Source organism: Gastrolobium bilobum, unplaced genomic scaffold (genome assembly GCF_033153095.1).
Source record: "Gastrolobium bilobum isolate Gb01-03AN ecotype WA unplaced genomic scaffold, APGP_CSIRO_Gbil_v1 utg41707, whole genome shotgun sequence".
NCBI classification, from domain to species: domain Eukaryota; kingdom Viridiplantae; phylum Streptophyta; class Magnoliopsida; order Fabales; family Fabaceae; genus Gastrolobium; species Gastrolobium bilobum.
In genome coordinates, this window is record NW_026899127.1 from 1 (window position 1) to 18,236 (window position 18,236).

An 18,236-nucleotide genomic window follows, 5' to 3' on the forward strand; every position below is an offset into this window, starting at 1 on the left:
ACATATTCAATATCTAGTCGGGTACATATAGATTCGGTCATTTAGGGTTAGGTTGCTTAGTAAATATTGTGAATATTTAGAGGGTGCATGCATACCTTTGAGGTTCGGCCATTTAGGGATGATATACTTAAGAGGTGATTTTAAAGATGAAAGATGCATGCATGACTTTATTAGTCCAAGATCTAGTCATCTAAACTAGTTAGAGTTCATTCTACTCACTTGAAGGGATAAAAGGGTTCATGAAATCTTACCTCAAAGATGATGTCCAAAATATAACTCCAACTTGATCTTCAAGTAGTCCTCTAGGATTGAGAGTTGCTTCTAACCTCTTCTTAATCTTTCTTTACGTAAGTCTAAGAAGAGAGGAGAGTTGTTGGTTCACTTGTTTCTTGTTTATGAGTGGGTGGCTAGAAGTGAGGGAGTGTGTCCTTGCTTTGGTTCTTTAGGTAGTGTACGGCTAGGAAGGGGAGAGGCCTTTGTTTGTACAGCTTTTTATTCAAGTCTCCCTAATCATCATGCCTAGGATAGGATAGGCTAGGTCTTGGTTGAGTGTGGGGTAAGCAAGTCTCCTCACATTGTTCAAGGTTGTCATAAGCATGGGGAAGGGGTAATGATAGTGTGTAGAGTGTAGGACACTCAAGGTGTCATACGCATGGGGGGACTCTTGCATTTCTATCTAGAAAACAAAACTTCATCATTATTCACTTAGGAAGTGGTGCGCGTGAATCGAAGGGGTTCTAGGTGTGTAGCGCCTAAGTGGAAGGAAGATAAGGCTCACATTAATTGCTTGAAGGGTAGTGTGCATGGGGAGAAGAACTTTTGTATGACATGCCTTGGTTAGGGAAACGAGGTGCATCCTTAATTACTTTGGGGAATGAGGTGCATGGGAAGGAGGAAGGTCTTTGCGTGTACCAATGTTAATTGCTTTAATCATCATTGAAGAAATGTTGGTTAATGTGTAGGGCCTTTTGTCTTTTAGCTTTCCATAATTGAATTCTAGGATAGAGTGTCTTTGGGACTTCCCAATGCATGGGGTTTGGGAATCACCTTGAGTATGTCACACTCATCATAAGGTGTGTAAGAACAAGTCTTCCCTTTTCATGCTAATTATTGCGCCTAGGGAGATGGAGAAAAGGTGGCTTCACCTTTTTAATCATGCATTGGGGAAGACTTGTGCGCCTAGGGAAGAGGGAAAGTGAGCCTACTTTTATGAAGGGAATCTTGGTTTATGTTCCCTTGATGTGTTACCTTGGGAGATGGATAGACTTGTGTCATGCATGGCTTGAGTGTGTAAGAAGGAAGCTTCCTTTTCTTGTCATGTGTGCGCCCTCCAAGGTAGCTTAAGGGAAAGTAATGTTGCTTTTGGTTACAGTAAGTCACATGCATTGGTTAGGTTTGGAGTATTTCTTACACAAACTCCTTCCTTATTTAGCGCCTAGGGGAATGTGAACACAACTTCCTTTCCTTCTCTCCTTGTCATGGCCTAAGTTATCATGTGGGGAGGTGTAACTTCATACAAATTCTTCCTATCATGTGTTGCCACCTCATCTAGGGCTTATCTTTGAATTGGATTGGGCATAGTGGTGTTTTCGGCCCAATAGTGTTGATGGAGAGGTTTGATCATTAGTAAATGGGCTTAGGCTTTGTTTGAGTGGTGTGGGCTTGGGTCTTTATGTACTTACTAATTGGGCTACTCCTTATTCAATTCATAAAATGGGCTTGCATTGCTTTGGGCTTATATCCTTTCTCACTTGATCTTAACTTATTTATATTCTTAAGTGGGTTGGGCTAGGACATTGTTTGGGCTTTAAACCACATTGGGTTAAGTTATTAATTATCTTATTTAAAGTGGGTTCTAGCTTAGGACTAATGTTGCTTATTCAAAGCTACTCGTTCACTGAATGTGGACTTGATCCCTTTTCATTTCATTTCATTAGGCTAATTTCGAGTACAAGATTTTTGGGTTATTACATCCACCCTACCTAATAAAATTTTCGTCCCGAAAATTACAAACATTCTAAGTCGGGGTACTTCTGCCGGATCTCGTCTTCTCGCTCCCAGGTTGCTTCTTCGGTAGTCCTTCCTTGCCATTGTACCTTTACCATTGGTATCACCTTGCTGCGAAGGCGCTTCTCTTCTCTGTCTAGAATTTTGTAGGGTACTACCGGAATCTTCAAGTTGGGTCTTACTTCTACAGCATCCGGTAACACCACATGTGAGGGATCTGCCAAATATTTCTTTAATTGGCTTACATGGAATACATCGTGAAGATTTGCCAGATTGGGTGGTAATGCTAACTGATAGGCTACTGGTCCTACCCTTTTCAGAATCTGATAGGGACCGATATAGCGTGGGCTTAACTTCTTTACACCGAGAGCTCTACCAACACCAGTAACAGGGGAGAGCTTGATGAACACATGATCCCCTACTTCAAATTCTAGGGGTCGGTGCTTCAAGTCATAATAACTTTTCTGCCGATCTTGGGCTTTCCGCAACCTGTCGCGGATCATCTTAATCTGCTCTGTCGTTTCTTTCACCATGTCCGGCCCGAACATTTCTCTGTCGCCCACTTCTTCCCAGCATACAGGTGTACGACACCTCCTTCCATAAAGTGCTTCATACGGGGCCATACCGATACTGGCATGATAACTGTTATTGTAAGAGAATTCTGCCAATGGCAGATACTGATCCCAACAACCTTCCTTCTCTAAAGCGCAGGCTCTTAACATGTCTTCAAGTGTTTGTATTGTTCTTTCTGTCTGCCCATCTGTTTGGGGGTGATATGCCGTGCTCAATCGCAGTTGGGTCCCAAACGCCTGCTGTAATGAATACCAGAACCGGGACGTAAACTTAGGATCCCGATCACTGATTATGCTTTCAGGGACGCCATGTAATCTTACAATCTCTTTTACATAAATCTGGGCCAATTTCTCTGTCGTGTAAGTTCCTTTTACCGGTATAAAGTGAGCTGATTTGGTCAATCTGTCGACCACTACCCAGATGGCATCATAGCCTGCTTGAGTTCTGGGTAGGCTGGTTACGAAGTCCATAGATATACTCTGCCACTTCCACTCGGGGATGCTCAAGGCTGTAGGGTGCCTGCCGGCCGCTGATGCTCAATCTTTACTTTCTGACACACCATGCACTTGCTTACGTATCTTCCCACATCTCTCTTCATTCCTTTCCACCAGAAATTCTTTTTCAAGTCTGCGTACATCTTGGTGGCTCCTGGGTGTATTGAGTATTGGCTCTTATGTGCTAGCTCCATGACTTCCTCTCTCAAGAGCTTCGTAGGGACAACTATTCTCCCTTGGAAGGTAATTATACCTTGCTGGTTCAGGCTCACACCAGATTGATTCCTTAGCCTCTTTAAACAGTCGACGGCTTGCTGAGCCTGTTTGATCTTTTCTAGTAGTTCGTCGGTGATCTGCACCGCCCAATATTCGGCCTCGCATTCGCTATTCATCACTGCTAGGCCTAAGTTTCGGAAGTCCTCTATCAGTTGATGCTCGGCTATCATCATGCTTGTGACCATTCTGGTTTTTCTGCTCAAGGCATCTGCAACTACGTTCGCCTTGCCGGGATGGTATTGCAATTCAAAGTTGTAGTCCTTTATGAACTCCATCCAACGACGCTGTCTCATGTTCAGTTCTTTTTGATCGAATAAGTACTTGAGGCTCTTGTGATCGCTATAAACTGTTGTGGTTGCACCGTACAGGTGATGACGCCATATCTTCAGGGCAAACACGATCGCTGCTAGTTCTAGATCGTGAGTGGGGTAGTTTTCTTCATGCGGCTTCAACTGTCGGGATGCATATGCTACTGGTCTGCCATGCTGCATCAGTACACATCCCAAGCCTATCTTGGAGGCATCACAGTATACCTCAAATGGTTCCTCCGGGTCTGGCAGTGTCAGTACTGGAGCTGTAGTCAACATTCTCTTTAACTCTTGGAAACAAGCTTCACATTCCTCGGTCCACACAAAAGGGACCTGCTTTCTTGTCAATCGGGTAAGTGGCAATACCCGCTTCGAGAATCCTTCAATGAATCTCCGATAGTATCCTGCTAGTCCAAGGAAGCTCCTTATCTCTGTGACAGTCTTTGGTCGTTCCCAATCTACTACTGCTTCAATCTTGCTGGGATCCACTGCTACTCCTTTCTCTGAAATTACATGTCCAAGAAACTGAATCTCTGGCAACCAGAATTCACACTTTGATGGTTTCGCATACAGTTGTTTCTCCCGCAATACCTGTAGCACAATTCTCAAGTGTTCTTCATGCTCCTCTTTGCTCTTCGAGTATATCAGTATGTCATCGATGAATACGACCACGAATCGATCCAAGTAAGGTTGGAAGATCTGGTTCATGTAGCTCATGAATACTGCCGGGGCATTAGTCAATCCGAAGGAAATGACCAAGTACTCATAGTGCCCGTATCTTGATCTGAAAGCTGTCTTCGGGATGTCCTCCGGTTTGATCCGGATCTGATGATATCCTGATCGAAGATCAATCTTCGAAAACACATTTGCACCTCTTAACTGATCAATTAAGTCCTCGATACGAGGCAATGGGTATTTGTTCTTGACAGTCACTTTGTTGAGTTGCCGATAGTCTGTGCAAAGTCTCATTGATCCGTCCTTCTTCCTTACGAATAGAACTGGTGCTCCCCACGGGGATACACTGGGTCGGATGAAATTCTTCCCTAGCAGGTCTTCTAATTGCTTCTTCAATTCTACCAATTCAAGGGGAGACATACGGTAGGGTGCAATTGAGATTGGTCCAGTCCCGGGAATAAGTTCAATAGAAAACTCCACTTCCCTTTCAGGGGGAAAGGTGGTAATGTCGTCAGGAAATACATCCTCGAATTCTTTGACCACGGGAATGTTCATCAACGGGATCTCGCTGTTGGTCCCTGGACATGGGGCTGATCTGGACCGAGTTTGGGAAAATTATTCCCGCTTCTTTTCTTGGTCAAATAGGTGTATGATATGCCACATTGAAGCTTGAGGTGTCTAGTTTGTTGTGTAAAAATTTGAGAGCAATTGGTTAAGTGTATTTTCCATAATAAGTGATTGAATGAAGGATGTTTGGAGCTGTTTTGTGGTTGGCTGACAGATTTGCTTGTCCAACTTCAAACAACGATATCCATAGCAAACAAGAACTTTATGACTCGTATGGTAGCTTCCTAGAAAGGTAATTAAGTCTAGAATAATATACTAAAAGATGGGAGCCTTGTAGAATGCCGTTTGTCCGCAGAAAATTAAAGACCAAACCATATTCGAATAAGTGGAAAACGTAAAAGTGAGATTTTAGCTAAATAGGTTTATGAGAACCCCTTAGTGACTTCAGGGAAGTAATATATGATATAAAAGTAGTTTAAATAATTATTCCACAAAGATTTTACTGTTACGGTCACAACTTATATTTATTACGCTTTTTATTATTATAAATGCTCGCATAATAAATGGAAAAAGTTTACTCGCATTTTTATAAAGGAACTGCTGTGATTGTAACTGCGCTTAATATCATAATTAATGTTAACAATACCGGTGTACAATGGGCTGTTACAATGGCTACGTCCACATGCTCATCCTACGGGCTTCTTGGCCGCCGCCCCAACACCACTGCTACCACCTGAAATAAAGTCCCCAAAGCGGGGTGAGATATACGGATATATCTCAGTAATCCAGAGGTTCTGGAGAATACTCCACCCTATGGCTCACATAGATGCATATAAACAACATAACATAACATTTAAGACTGGATAAAGCAAGGGATTTAGTGAAGTAGGGAAGCATAGGGAACAAAATACGACGAAGCTGGAATGGTCAATGCCAAAATCACGCAACGTCCATCCTATTGGCCTCGGCATATAGCCTACGGTTTCAAACCATGGAGTGTTCCCACAACATCAACCAAGGCACCCTCCATCTATAACCACCCGAGAATTTCTAGTGTTCTCCTATCCGGATAACACACCACGACCCCAGGTCAACTGGAACTCTCTCACGAAGACCTATCCAGTGGAAGTCCGTAACGCCCGAAGGCAACAGTCTACTGGCCAGAGACACGGTACATCCTATGTACCACTATATATACAATATGCATGGACATGTTATACTACATTATTCGCATACATTTCCTACCACTACTCTCAACGGGCATGGTGGAGCACACACGGGGATCAAACCCCAGTACCAAAGGATTACCTGAATAATCTCCTTCTTACAGCTCCAATTTAATACGTTCCCGAGCTTGGTACAAATAGAAATGCCAAAATCCCTTTGGTCCGAGACCAAAGGCAACCCACCAAGCTCACGGTTCTGAGTTCAATTCCGCGGGAGGCAATCTACAATGATCACACAAGGATCATCAATACAAAGTGAAATCCATAAGATTCCAAAACACCAAAATCCTCCCCTACACATGGTAGGTTCGGCCAACATAGGCTTAAATCCCAAAATATTTTTCTAAATTTTCATTTTATTTTTCTTTAGCATCCTAAGGCTACCACGACACCATTTTAGGTGCCACTTTCCCTTCTACACCATCACAACCTCATTTTCCCAATTATTTCTTCTAGGTCCAAAAACACTTCACATACACTTCAATTATTTTTCAAATTCCATGGCTTCAAGCCATTTAGAGGAGTCAACATCCTTGACCACCTCCTCATATTTCAGATTCCATGGCTGCCTGCAAGACAATCCGTTCCCCAAATTGATATGACCAGCACTAATGATGAGCTGAAGGTTATAAGGGACGGATTGGGCCAACTCTCTTCTTCCTTCAACAAATTCCAGGAACAACAGAAGGAAGAAAGAGAACAACACCTTAGCACCATCAGAGCAGCCATCAAAAAAGAAAATGCTGCAGCTTCTGAATCAACATAACAGGCTGTCAAGGGTGAGATCAGAAGAGCATCTGACTCCCTGATACATTCCAAATCCATGCATAACTATAGAGCTGAACACTTGCTGAATAAACTCCTCCTCAAGCATGCTGAAGAACGAAAAGAGACCAAAGAAGCCCTCAAGGCCTTTGGAACGTACTTGGAGAAGAGAATTTATCAGTTGGAGATGAGGTTGCTGGATGTAGAAGGGCAGATTGTCCACATTCGCCATGGCAGGACAATGATGAGATCCACCATCAACTACCTCGTTGCCATAATCAGTGATCTACTGAAGGATGCTGAGAAATGGCTCCCTACAGCTGAAGTAATAAGACTAAGAGATCAGCTCAGGAGGAGACCATTTACCCAAGAGGAAGTTGATGAAGCTAAGCAAGCTGAATAGGACCCCACTTTGGACAAGAGACGTCCCCAATGAAAAGGAGAAAACCCTCTTATCTGTTTTAAGTTTTAGTTTATTTTTATGTTATAGTATTTCCCTTTCTGTTCCGTTGTAAATATTAACTTTTTGAAATGAAAAATATTTTTGTGATCAAACTGCTTGGTGCATACATTTCAGTTATAGTATTGTGGCTGTTAAATTTTGAATAGCCAATACCATGAAACACAAAGTCAGTAATTAATCATTCTTATTCTTTCTCTGAATGCTTGAAATAGGAAAAGTGAAGAGAATTTAATCCTCAGATTTTTTAGGGATACTGATCTGTGTGAACTAAAGATGGAAAGGAATGGAATAAAGCCAAACACTTACTTATGAGAGCGTTCTTGAGGTGTAACCACAATGAAACTTCTAAACTTGCCTTGATGTTGTGAGTACTGCTGAAGAACAGATGGATTTCACTAACAAGGATCAACCAACTAAACACTTCCATTCCATTCATAGTCACCAACACATCACCAAGTCAACCAGAAGGACAAGGAACAGACCCAAAAATGAACAAAAAGGATAGGAAAAGGAAAACAAAGAAAAAAAGGAACAACCATTCAAATGAAAATTTCAGAAGAAAATACCAGAAAACTTTCCTTCAAGGAAAGAAAAGGTACAAAAAGACAAGATGTTCCCTCAAACAGCAAAAGTCCAGTTCAAAAGCACAAATGTAAACGTTCCATGGCCCCACAATTATTACCACCAATCTTCCACACCTCCATAAACCCTCATCTCAAAAGATCCTTGGAAGGGAAGACATTTGCACTTCATAGGAAAACAGCAGAAAAGCAAGTTCTGAAGAATCACATCCAGGAATGGACAGAGAAACACCAAGCCCTGAGTGATAATGAGACAGAAGATCAGCAACCTTCACTTACCTTGGAACAAATTCTTTCTACTTGTCACCTATGCAAAGTAGTTCATTTTTTGAAAAGATTATGATTGCTCACTGGCTCAAGTTTTTAATGTTGAGCTATTCTTTGAAATTGATCAGCCTAAAACATTATTTCTGAGTTGTTTGAGGACAACCAACAATTTAGTTTTGGGGTGTTTGATGGGACGTAAATTCGTTCTCATCTAAGCCCATTTTGATGGCAAAATACCATATGTTCCCTCATCTGATGAGCAACTTTAGCATGAAAATCACTTGTTTTAAACATTTGTGACAAAAACACAGTGGGGGAACGGATGATGACATAATCTTTGAAAACATATTAAAAGGGGAACGAATTGAGAGCATTTAATGCACCTGCTCCACTCATTTAATGCTTATGTTCACTTTGCAGGAAACGTAGAAACAAAGTCTCCATAAAGCAGAGGCGGTGCACCAACTAAATGCAAAGAAACGTGAACAGCAGAGAATCAAGAGTTCTCATTGGCTAAGAAGAAAGCAAGGCATGGGGGACTACAAGAAAACGGCTAATCATCAACAAAAATTGTCCCATCAAGCAATTTGCAAGCTTCCAAACACTGTTGCCACCGCCCGTTCCTTCAATCAAGAAACCAACTCCAAAAGATTTTACAAGACTGCCACTCCCTCTTCTGCCTATAAAAAAGACGTCCCAAACACGAAGATATCATCGAATTCCTTAGGAACAAAATTCCTGAAGAAGAGATCACCTAAATATTAGTTAGTAGTTTAATTTTGTATAGTTGTAGCTGTAGTTAAGTGACAACACTTCTACCTTGTTCTGTAACATTCACTTGAGACTCCTCACGAGCATCAACCATCTTCTCCATTTTATATTTTGTTGTAATCTTTCTTGTTTCATTTCAATATAAGTGTTTCTTCTTTCCTTTCCACTCGTTATCTCGGAACTGAATCTCGGGTCTATGGGACTTCAGTTTAGAATAATTATGTTTAAAGTATCAGCCATGGGCTGAAATATCTATGGGACAGATAAGTTGTAAAACTCTTAAAGAATTATTTTCAAAACTCTTGACTGAAGCTTTTTGTATTTCCCTGGCCAAGTAAGCTATATTCATTGTGCATCAATGGAAATTGAACACATACTGAGAAAGGAACTTCCTTAAGGAAGGGATTTCAGACAGCTTAGCCAGTGGGGGAAGGTAGTGTTTTGGCAACGACACTATTGGTCTCCTTAGGAATAAAGGACTACTTCGTCCATTTTAAGGTTATGTACCAAGTACCTGTTGGAGTCTAGGGAGCCATAGGAATATGGAAACCTGTGAGCCATCCATACCATGAGCTGAGGAATCAGAGTTGGCAGTTAAGAAACTAGGGCAAAGCCAAAAAGTGCTAAGTCTTGAGCAGAGAAAATAACTATTTAAGAATGGAGCAGTAAATATGTTCCTTGTGTTAGACTATTTTTAAACCATCCACTTTGTTGTCTCTTGATTATAGTTATAACTATTTTATTTTTACTTTATTTAATCTTGTATCTATCAATCTCCAATGATTATTATCACACCTTCTCTCAAGCAGGAAGGATCACATATATAACGCAGTGGGTAATTGTTTGCCATCAGACTAAACTTGTTGTTCCTGAGGAACGTTGTCAAGACAGCAGGGAACGTTTGACCAGTCAGATTCAGCGTCTCACATTCCTGCAACTTACGTTTCCTTGATAATAGATCCTTCATGAACCTTGCATAGTTGGGCATGTTCTCCAAAGCTTCGGCAAAAGGAATGTTAATCTGCAATTTCCTGAATATGTCTAGAAACTTTGAATGTTGCTGCTTCTGAATCTCTTTCTTTAATCTCTGAGGATAAGGTATTCGAGCATATGGGGAGAGATCCAATGGCTTGTTCTGTCTTTCTAGAGCTTTCTTCTTCTCCCACTTGAATAGTTTATTTTCGGCTTTTTCAGGATTGTTTTTGTCAACTTCAATTGTATCCTTTGCCTTTTCTTCCTTCTCTTCTTCATCTGATGCTTTTCCATCCTTCTTCTTTTTTTCGGGTTGTTCCTCTATAGGCTGAATTATTGTCCCACTCCTAGTGGTGATAGCATTGCAATGCTCCCTTGGATTGACAATTGTGTTGCTTGGCAAAGCACCATGAGCCCTTTCAGTGAACTGTCTTGACAGCGAGTCTCCAAGTTCCGGATCGAAGCTTCTTGATTCCAGAATGAGGCTCTTGTCTCCTCTCTGAAGGAATTTGAATTCTGAATGTAGTCCGAGGTGGTCTTGGACAGCTGTGCAAATGCTTTTTCCCACTCTGATTGTGGAGGTTGTTGTTGTTGTTGCAATGGCAAAGGAGGATTCAGCTGGTAATTTGACTTGTAACTCAACCCTGGATGTTGATTCTGATTCTTTTGATCATACCAGAGTCCATTGACCTCTGCTAGTGGCTTTTCCGCTGCTCTTATGTATTCACAATCCTCATTTGCATGAGCCTCCTGACAAATATCACATTTAATGTTAGCATTAGAAACAGAAGAAACTTGAGAAATATTAAATTTCTTATTAAGAGCATCTAATTGTTCTTGTTGTTTCTTGTGCATTTGTAGCATTTGTTCATTCTGGGCTAAGAGCGCATCATAGCCTTCAAGCTTCATGATTCCTGATCTTCTTGGTGCAACTGGGGCTGGAGCATTGTCAAATTCTTGAGATGCTAATGATTCCAACAGTTCAAGTGCTTCCACAGGAGTTTTTGTTTTCGGGGAGCCTCCTATAGCAGCATTCACCAGTGTTCTTGTGCTGGATGTCATCCCTTGGAAAAAGATTCTTGCTTTCTCCCATGCTTCAATTCCATGTTGAGGACACTTCCTGAGTAATCCCTTGAATCGTTCCCAAGCCTCGTATAAAGTTTCGCTTTCTTTTTGTTCAAAAGCATTGATTTCTGCCTTGAGTCTTGCCATCTTTGAGGCTGAGAAAAATCTGGCCAAGAATTTCCTTGCTAAGTCATCCCAATTGGTTATGCTTCCTTCAGGTAGAGACTGCAGCCAATCTCTTGCTTCATCCTTCAGTGAGCATGGAAATAGCCTGAGCAAGATAGCATCACGAGGAACTCCATTTACTTTTAATGTATCACAATAAAGTAAGAAGTTATCGAGATGACTATAGGGGTTCTCTGTGAAGGTTCGAAAGACTGCACCATAGTCATACTATGGTGCGCATACATGGGTGGAAAACAAAATAATTTCGCAGCGGAAGCATAGACCATCTATACACCCCATGTATGAATGTTTTACGTTGAAACGATAGGATTTCAGAATTACCTTTTCACTTGTAGGCGCAAAAGGATGACGCCCTCCAATGGTGATCCACACGGTTATCTCCTTCTTGCTAGCGAGAACTCTTTCTCCTTGATCCCTCCTTATCCTCGATGGCTGGCTAGGCGCATGCAAGGAAGAGGCTACCAAGTGTTTGGATTATTTTTCTCAAGACTATAATGGTGTCTTGAGGTTAGGTGATGGTGCAACAAGAGAGAGAATGAAAGGTTGGAGCTTTTTTTTTTTCGAATTCTACACACACCTAGGAGAAATGATGCATCAGGTTTTTATAAAAAACTGATCAACCACATAAGCCCCTCCTATGATTAGGCGCACAAGTTAAAGTGATGAGAGAGACTTTCCTTGATTATCTCCATCTCATTATGCGCCCCAGATCAGCTCCCTTTAATTAGGCGCATACATTAAAAGGATGAGAGAGATTTTCCTTGATTCTCTCCCTTGATTAGGCGTCCCTCATCAGCCACCTTTAATTAGGCGCACAAATTGAATGATGAGAGGGACGTTCCTTGATTCACTCCCTTTAATTATGCGCCCCTTTAATACCTTTCCTTTCTTCAGAAATTTTGTTGCAACGGTATTCATTTCAATTCTGAATTCAAATGAAAGAGTATTTGAGAGAATCTTCATCCAATCTCTATTGGATTATTCCTTTAAATAATTTTAAATTATTCTCAACAACCTAACCTCATAGAATTTAAAATTCAAATTCAAATTTCAAATTCCAATTTGAAATTTAAACTCAAATATAAATTCAATCTTATCCAAGTTCGTAATTCGAATTCGAAATTCAAATTTCAAATTTCAAAATTCAAATTTCAAAAATTCAAATTTCAAAATTCAAATTTCAAATTTTCCCAAACCTTATTTTGGTCAAGTCAACTCTTTGACTTACTAGGATTTATGTCCCAAGGCCTCTTTGTCCTATCATCATATTTGGGCCCATTAGTGGTGAAAACTCTTTCTCCACTAATGCCCCAAAAGGGCGCATGGATCAAGTGGGCTTGGAGTCCCTACTCCAACCCAACTTGACTCATAGTCTTGACAAAGCCCAATAACTCATTATTGGTCCAAACTTGCTATAACTTGCAATAAGGAATAACCTTTGTGTGTGACCCATTAGGCCCAATTAGTTACTGACATAAATAAACTTGAACCAGTTAAACTCCTTTAAAAGGCCCAATTCATTTAATGACTACATGATACACTAGCAATGCTCTGTAGCCCCAGAACTAATTGAGTTGATCAAGTGATCTACCTTTCTGATTTGGATACCGTGCCAGCATTATCCCTCACATCGTCATTCACATTTAGTCGAGAGCACGGATAGAGTATCATCTCTCTTTATTACCTAAATATAATATTTCACAGGTACTAGGAATCTTCTTCTATTGAATCTAAGATAGATCATGACTCTTCATGATCTCTTACTATGCATAGATTCCCGAGTCAACTAGAAGTCATCTCAGCCCTACCGGTCTTCGTGAACGACTAATCCCTTATAGGGGATTGTGAGTCCTTTCGGCATGTCCATCTATACTCATGTATTCGAGTTATACCCAAGAGTACACTGTTCTCCCCATTTATCAGGCGGATAGAGTTGTACAGTCAAAGTATAACTCTAGGACATGGTATTCGATGACATCCTAAAGTCTAGGACGATCCGCACTACCAAACGTTCAGAGACTTTTCAAATCCAATGATACTCTCTATAATGAATCCTTGTGGAGTCTCTAAGCGGGTCAGTTCAGTGCTATCTGTTCTCCAACAGATCCCCCCACGACATCAGCTAAGGCATCAGCATGCTTGCATTCCATGAGGTCCTTACCTTGTGTCTCCATACAAGTAGATGATGTCGTACTAGTCTTATTGAGATCACCAATACCCTTTCTTGGTGATTCAAGACCAGGAACAAATTTTTAGGTAATAGACATTCAGTGTCCTCGAGTCCTCATGATCATGATCCCTATCATAGATCCCCGAGTGAACACCTGCTCTATTCCTAGGGTCTTTATCTTTAAATGCATATTAACAATAAAATATTGGCGAGACATAAATATGATAAAGATAAAGTTTGCTCAAATTTATTAATCATGATATACCAAATAGAAAAAGGTGTTCATCTCATAAAACAGATTGTCTCTAGGACACCTATATACTAACACTCTCTGCTTCCTCCAGCGAACTGTTCTTTTTGAATCAGTTGCAGTAGTGCCGGCTTCAGTTCAAAGTTGTTAGCCTCTATGTTAGGTCTAACAATGCTTGCCGTCTGTGGAACTCGAGCTGGGGTCATGTAATCTCCCAACGTCCTTGGAGCGAGTTAATTGTTTCCTGCCATCGGATCCTCCTTAGGTTCCTCTTTTGGTTCCGTCGAAGTTGATGCCTTTGTTTCTTTCGCTTTCTCTGCTTTTGCGTCTTTCCTAAGTTTCCTTTCTGTCTTTTCTATCTCAGGATTAAACTGCAAGATTCACGGGTTAAGAGTACCTCGCATAAACTAAGATTGAAAAGATGTGCAAAAAAATAGAAAAAGACAAAACAGAGAAAATAATAATAATAATAATAATAATAACAATAATAATAATAATAAATAAACAAAGAATGCAGAAAAATAAATATGCAGAAAATTGATGCAGAATTTTAATGCAGAAAAATATTTTTGAAGAATGTATAAAGTGCAGAAAATTAAAACGTCCAATCTAAAAGTTAATTAGTTACTTCTAATGTTGAAGAATTTGATCCCCGACAACGGCACCAAAAACTTGTTAGCGACACGGCAAGTGCACCGATCGTGAAAGTAATAAAGTGTACCGGAGTACGAGATCGTTCCCACGAGGATCACAATTTCAAACACTAGTTCACTAATTGCGTTTTAGTTGGATAATTAAAGGTTTGGTTTGAGAGAATGGTGAATTTAAATGAAGAGAATTTTTGTTAAAGACTTAAAATCAAAAACAAGTAAAGGCATGCAATATGAAAATTCAGAATTAAAAGAATAAATGAGATGATGTTTGATTAAGATTTAAAAAGCGTAGTTAAGGTTTCGACTACCCCCAATATTTTTCATATGTTATGAATTAAAAAGCCAAGAATCGGTTTCTTAATATATTGCCAATCAATTCTATCTGAGTTAATTAGGGCTCAATTCCTTGTTACCCTAAATATATGTGATCTTGAAAGAACTCTAGTTCCCTGGTTATTCCCCAAGAAACATGCATTAAGATCAAGAATTTCAAGATTGCATAATTACCCTATGTCTATTCCTATTCCTATTCCTATTCCTAGATCACAAGGATTATGATAAATTATCAAGTCAAGGTTCATGCACCAACATCCCTATTGTCATACAATTCCCCAAAATCATTCTATAAGGAACAAACTCATAGAAAGCATTAAAAACAGATAATTTATTCAATTATAAAAAGAACAGGATTCAGAGACAATTTAATTCATAAACATAAGGATTCAATTGGGTTCCATCTACCCTTAACTACATTAAAGACTACTCTAGCATACTGAATTGAAAAGAAATAATAAAGAAAAGAGAACCCCAAGCCTCCATTGGTGTGATGTTGACTTGGTTTCTCAGTGTTCCAGCGCTCCGCAACAGGATTCCTCCTTCAAGCTTGGTGTAATGCTCTGGAATTGTGTATTGGTCTTGACCCCAAGCTCCTTATTTATAACCACAGGAGTTGTATCCATCATCTAATCTTCCAATGAATCCATACAAGATTTGTATTTGATTTCATCTTTGTTTCCTTTTTCATGTAAAATCTTGGAGATTTGGTTGATGAATTAGAGTTTTAAATCTTCGTTGTATCTTGCTTCAATCTTCTTAGGAATCATCTTGATTTGTTTCCTTTTTAGTTCCATATCCTATCTGAACAAATCTTCTTTAAATCTTCATGGAATCTGTTGCGTATCTTGATCAATTTTTCCTTTGAACCTTCAGCAGCTCTTAGGTGGATTTTTGCTGTTGAATTACTTGTTGTTGTCTGTCTTAGCACGTTTTGGCGTTCAGTAGCACGCCAAAACGTGTTGTTCGAAGGGTTTTGGGATGCTTTGTGGACGTTTTAGCGTGCATTAGCACGCCAAAACGTGCTTCATGTGTATTGTTGTCTGCCTTCACACGTTTTGGCGTGTTGTTTAACATTTAAACGTGATCTTCAACATTTGGCGTGCTGTTTAACATTTGAACATGCTCTCCGAAGGGAACTTGTGTCTGTCAGGGCGTTTTAGCGCTCTGTTGGGCGCTAAAACGCTCTCATCCAGTGGATTTTGGCTATTTTCTTCATCTTGAGCGTTTAAACGTGCTTCATGGACGCCAAAACGTCCTCTTACAGCTGGTACACACTTGAAATCTTGCTTCCTTGAGGCTCCAACTCAACTTGATGTCTTCTTTTGGTTCTAAAGAGCCATAATAGGTGTCAAAAATCCCTTAAAATAAGAATTATGATAACATGTTAGTAAGATATTCAATTATTGTGACTTTACAGTATAAAACCCTAATTCCCATGCAATTCATGATATATATCAAACATAATTAAGCCTAAAAACATGGTAAACCAAGGGTTTATCATTACCTCCATTGTAACCCGTACTAGTTTGTAGCCAATATTTGATTGCACCAACAGATAATCATTCTTTGTTCTCTTTTTCTCTTCTTTTTGGGTTGTTATTTTTAGACAAAGCATGCCCTACCTTCCTTGCCACCACCTTTTTTGGCTAGGGCATCTCTAGTCTCTGCATACTGCTCTCTTGATTCATTAATATCCTTTTCAAGCACAAAATATCTAGAGAGTGATCTCCCTAAATATTGGGAATTTTTGGCACCATCACGACCTTTCTAAGTTGAGAGATTGCCTTAATTGCTCCTTCTTTGCCTACTCACTAGCATCCATGGTCCATATCTGCTTTCATGTGCTTGTTCTTCAACCTCTGTTCCTCGTTGAACATTTAGATCAGAGCAACCTTGCTCCTTCACATTTTGATCCTCAAACCACAAATTTAATTCGTGTGGGCCTTTGATTGGACAGACTTCTGTTATATGCCCATATATTTCGCATGAGTAACAAATGAGGTGGCCCTTATACGTCACGTACTCAATCCTTCCCTCTAACTTGTATTCTGCCTGAAGTGGCTTGGTTAAATCCAATTCAACACACATGTGCCCCTTTTCAGAGACGTTGTTGCTCCATCCAACCTTATAAATTTTCCAAGCCAATTCCTGATCCCCTTTATCAACTCTGTATCAATGTATTCAATTGGAATCCTAGAAAATGTACCCACACAATGATTCTTGCAATTGCCACTTGGTATGGAAAGAAGTCTGGTGTTGGTCTCTTACGGTCACTAGGACGAATTACTGTATACGCAAGATGATGACCAATTGCGCAAGTGCACGCATCAAGTAATAAATGAGAGTATAATGTCCCAAATTATTGTTCCCACAGAGAAAGCATAATCAGATATACCCACATGCTACAGTAATCCAACATGTCAGCATGTCATGTCAAAATACTCTATATGCTCGAATCCACACTAAGTAAGCTTTTTGCCCAAAACTCCTCTAGCAGCACAACGAGTATCTGAAATGTGGCCCCATAATGTGGGGTGAGATTTGACAATCTATATAAACCACGAGTTCTGGAGGGTTACTCCACCCAATAGCTCACTCAAATATGCGAATAGAGTAGTACAATATACAATCAAACAATCCACAAACTAACAATCAACTGGCACAAATCCGAGAACATCCAATCAGGGATATTGGTCAAGGACCCCATCGTATAACTCCTGAGACATTTCTAGAGTGTTAACTAATCTAAGGCACACCGCCAACCGAAACCCCCACAAAGAATCGTATTTAGCGGAAGTTCCCCCAATTTCTACTGATCAGAGAACAAGCAATCAGGCATCATGACAATCAGGCTACATGAGCAATCAGGCTTCGCAGGCAATCAGCCCTCACAAGAAATATACAAATTGCACACAACATGTTCAAAGACATTAGCATACTTTATTAAGCATTATCACAGGTCACAATTTCCAACCATTCCTAACAGATATGGTGGAGCACACAGATGGATTAATCTCATAACACACAGAAGTTTGCCTGTAAATAGTCCCTCAACCAATAAAGAGAAGCTTCCAAAGCTAAATCCTCCAAGATTAGATTAAAGAGAGTTAACCTACATTGAACATACCACAATATGATCAACCACATGCTTGAGAATACACAAGCAAAATACAAATCAACAACTCTCATAAAACCCTAGCTCACGGCCATTAAGCCCCAGAGTATATCTAATTGTATTTTAATCCAAACCAACCATACTTATTGCTTCACAAGCATCCTAATCACCATGATACACCACAATTACACTCCACTATAATTAACTATAATTTTCACCATAATTAAACGCTAAGGCCGAGGGTTACACCAAAGGATTCAAGGAAGATTTTTCATGAATTCAACCATTACAACTCTAGTTTTACCTCATCAATCAAATCACCAATACACTCAAACACCTCCATCAAGCCATAATAAAATTTACACAATTTTTCCGTAAAAATTCCAATATGGCCAAAATTCAACACAATGAAAACCAAAGGGATTTTTCAATAATTCCAATGCTTAAAACTCCTATTAAACTTCATAATTTATGATTCAAACAACAACCAATCAATTACATCATCCATCAACGACA

At 39.9% G+C, this 18,236-nt stretch overlaps 1 protein-coding gene and 1 non-coding gene across 2 annotated transcripts; one reads left to right on the plus strand and one right to left on the minus strand.

The window, feature by feature from the left end:
* Nucleotides 1-8,611: 8,611 nt before the first annotated feature.
* Nucleotides 8,612-11,157, minus strand: LOC133287512 (uncharacterized). Its single transcript, XM_061485141.1, has 4 exons — nucleotides 10,834-11,157; nucleotides 10,504-10,695; nucleotides 9,916-10,444; nucleotides 8,612-8,667 (listed from the first exon to the last, which is right to left on the minus strand). The coding sequence occupies exons 1-4, from the start codon at nucleotides 11,155-11,157 to the stop codon at nucleotides 8,612-8,614; spliced, it is 1,101 nt and encodes a 366-aa protein (XP_061341125.1).
* LOC133287513 (small nucleolar RNA R71) lies at nucleotides 11,045-11,151 on the plus strand. The gene has a single exon (XR_009748241.1). It is a non-coding gene; the product is annotated as a small nucleolar RNA R71 (small nucleolar RNA).
* Nucleotides 11,158-18,236: the final 7,079 nt, after the last annotated feature.

Bases quoted from the DNA above. Each gene is read 5' to 3' on its own strand.
- LOC133287512 (XM_061485141.1), bottom strand. From the start codon at position 11,157: ATGGCAAGACTCAAGGCAGAAATCAATGCTTTTGAACAAAAAGAAAGC. The intron at 10,445-10,503 runs GCATTTGCACAG...AAATTCCTTCAG, and splicing joins CACAATCAGAGTGGGAAAAA to AGAGGAGACAAGAGCCTCAT. The intron at 8,668-9,915 runs GTAAGTTGCAGG...CTTTGCATTTAG, and splicing joins GGATCTATTATCAAGGAAAC to TTGGTGCACCGCCTCTGCTT.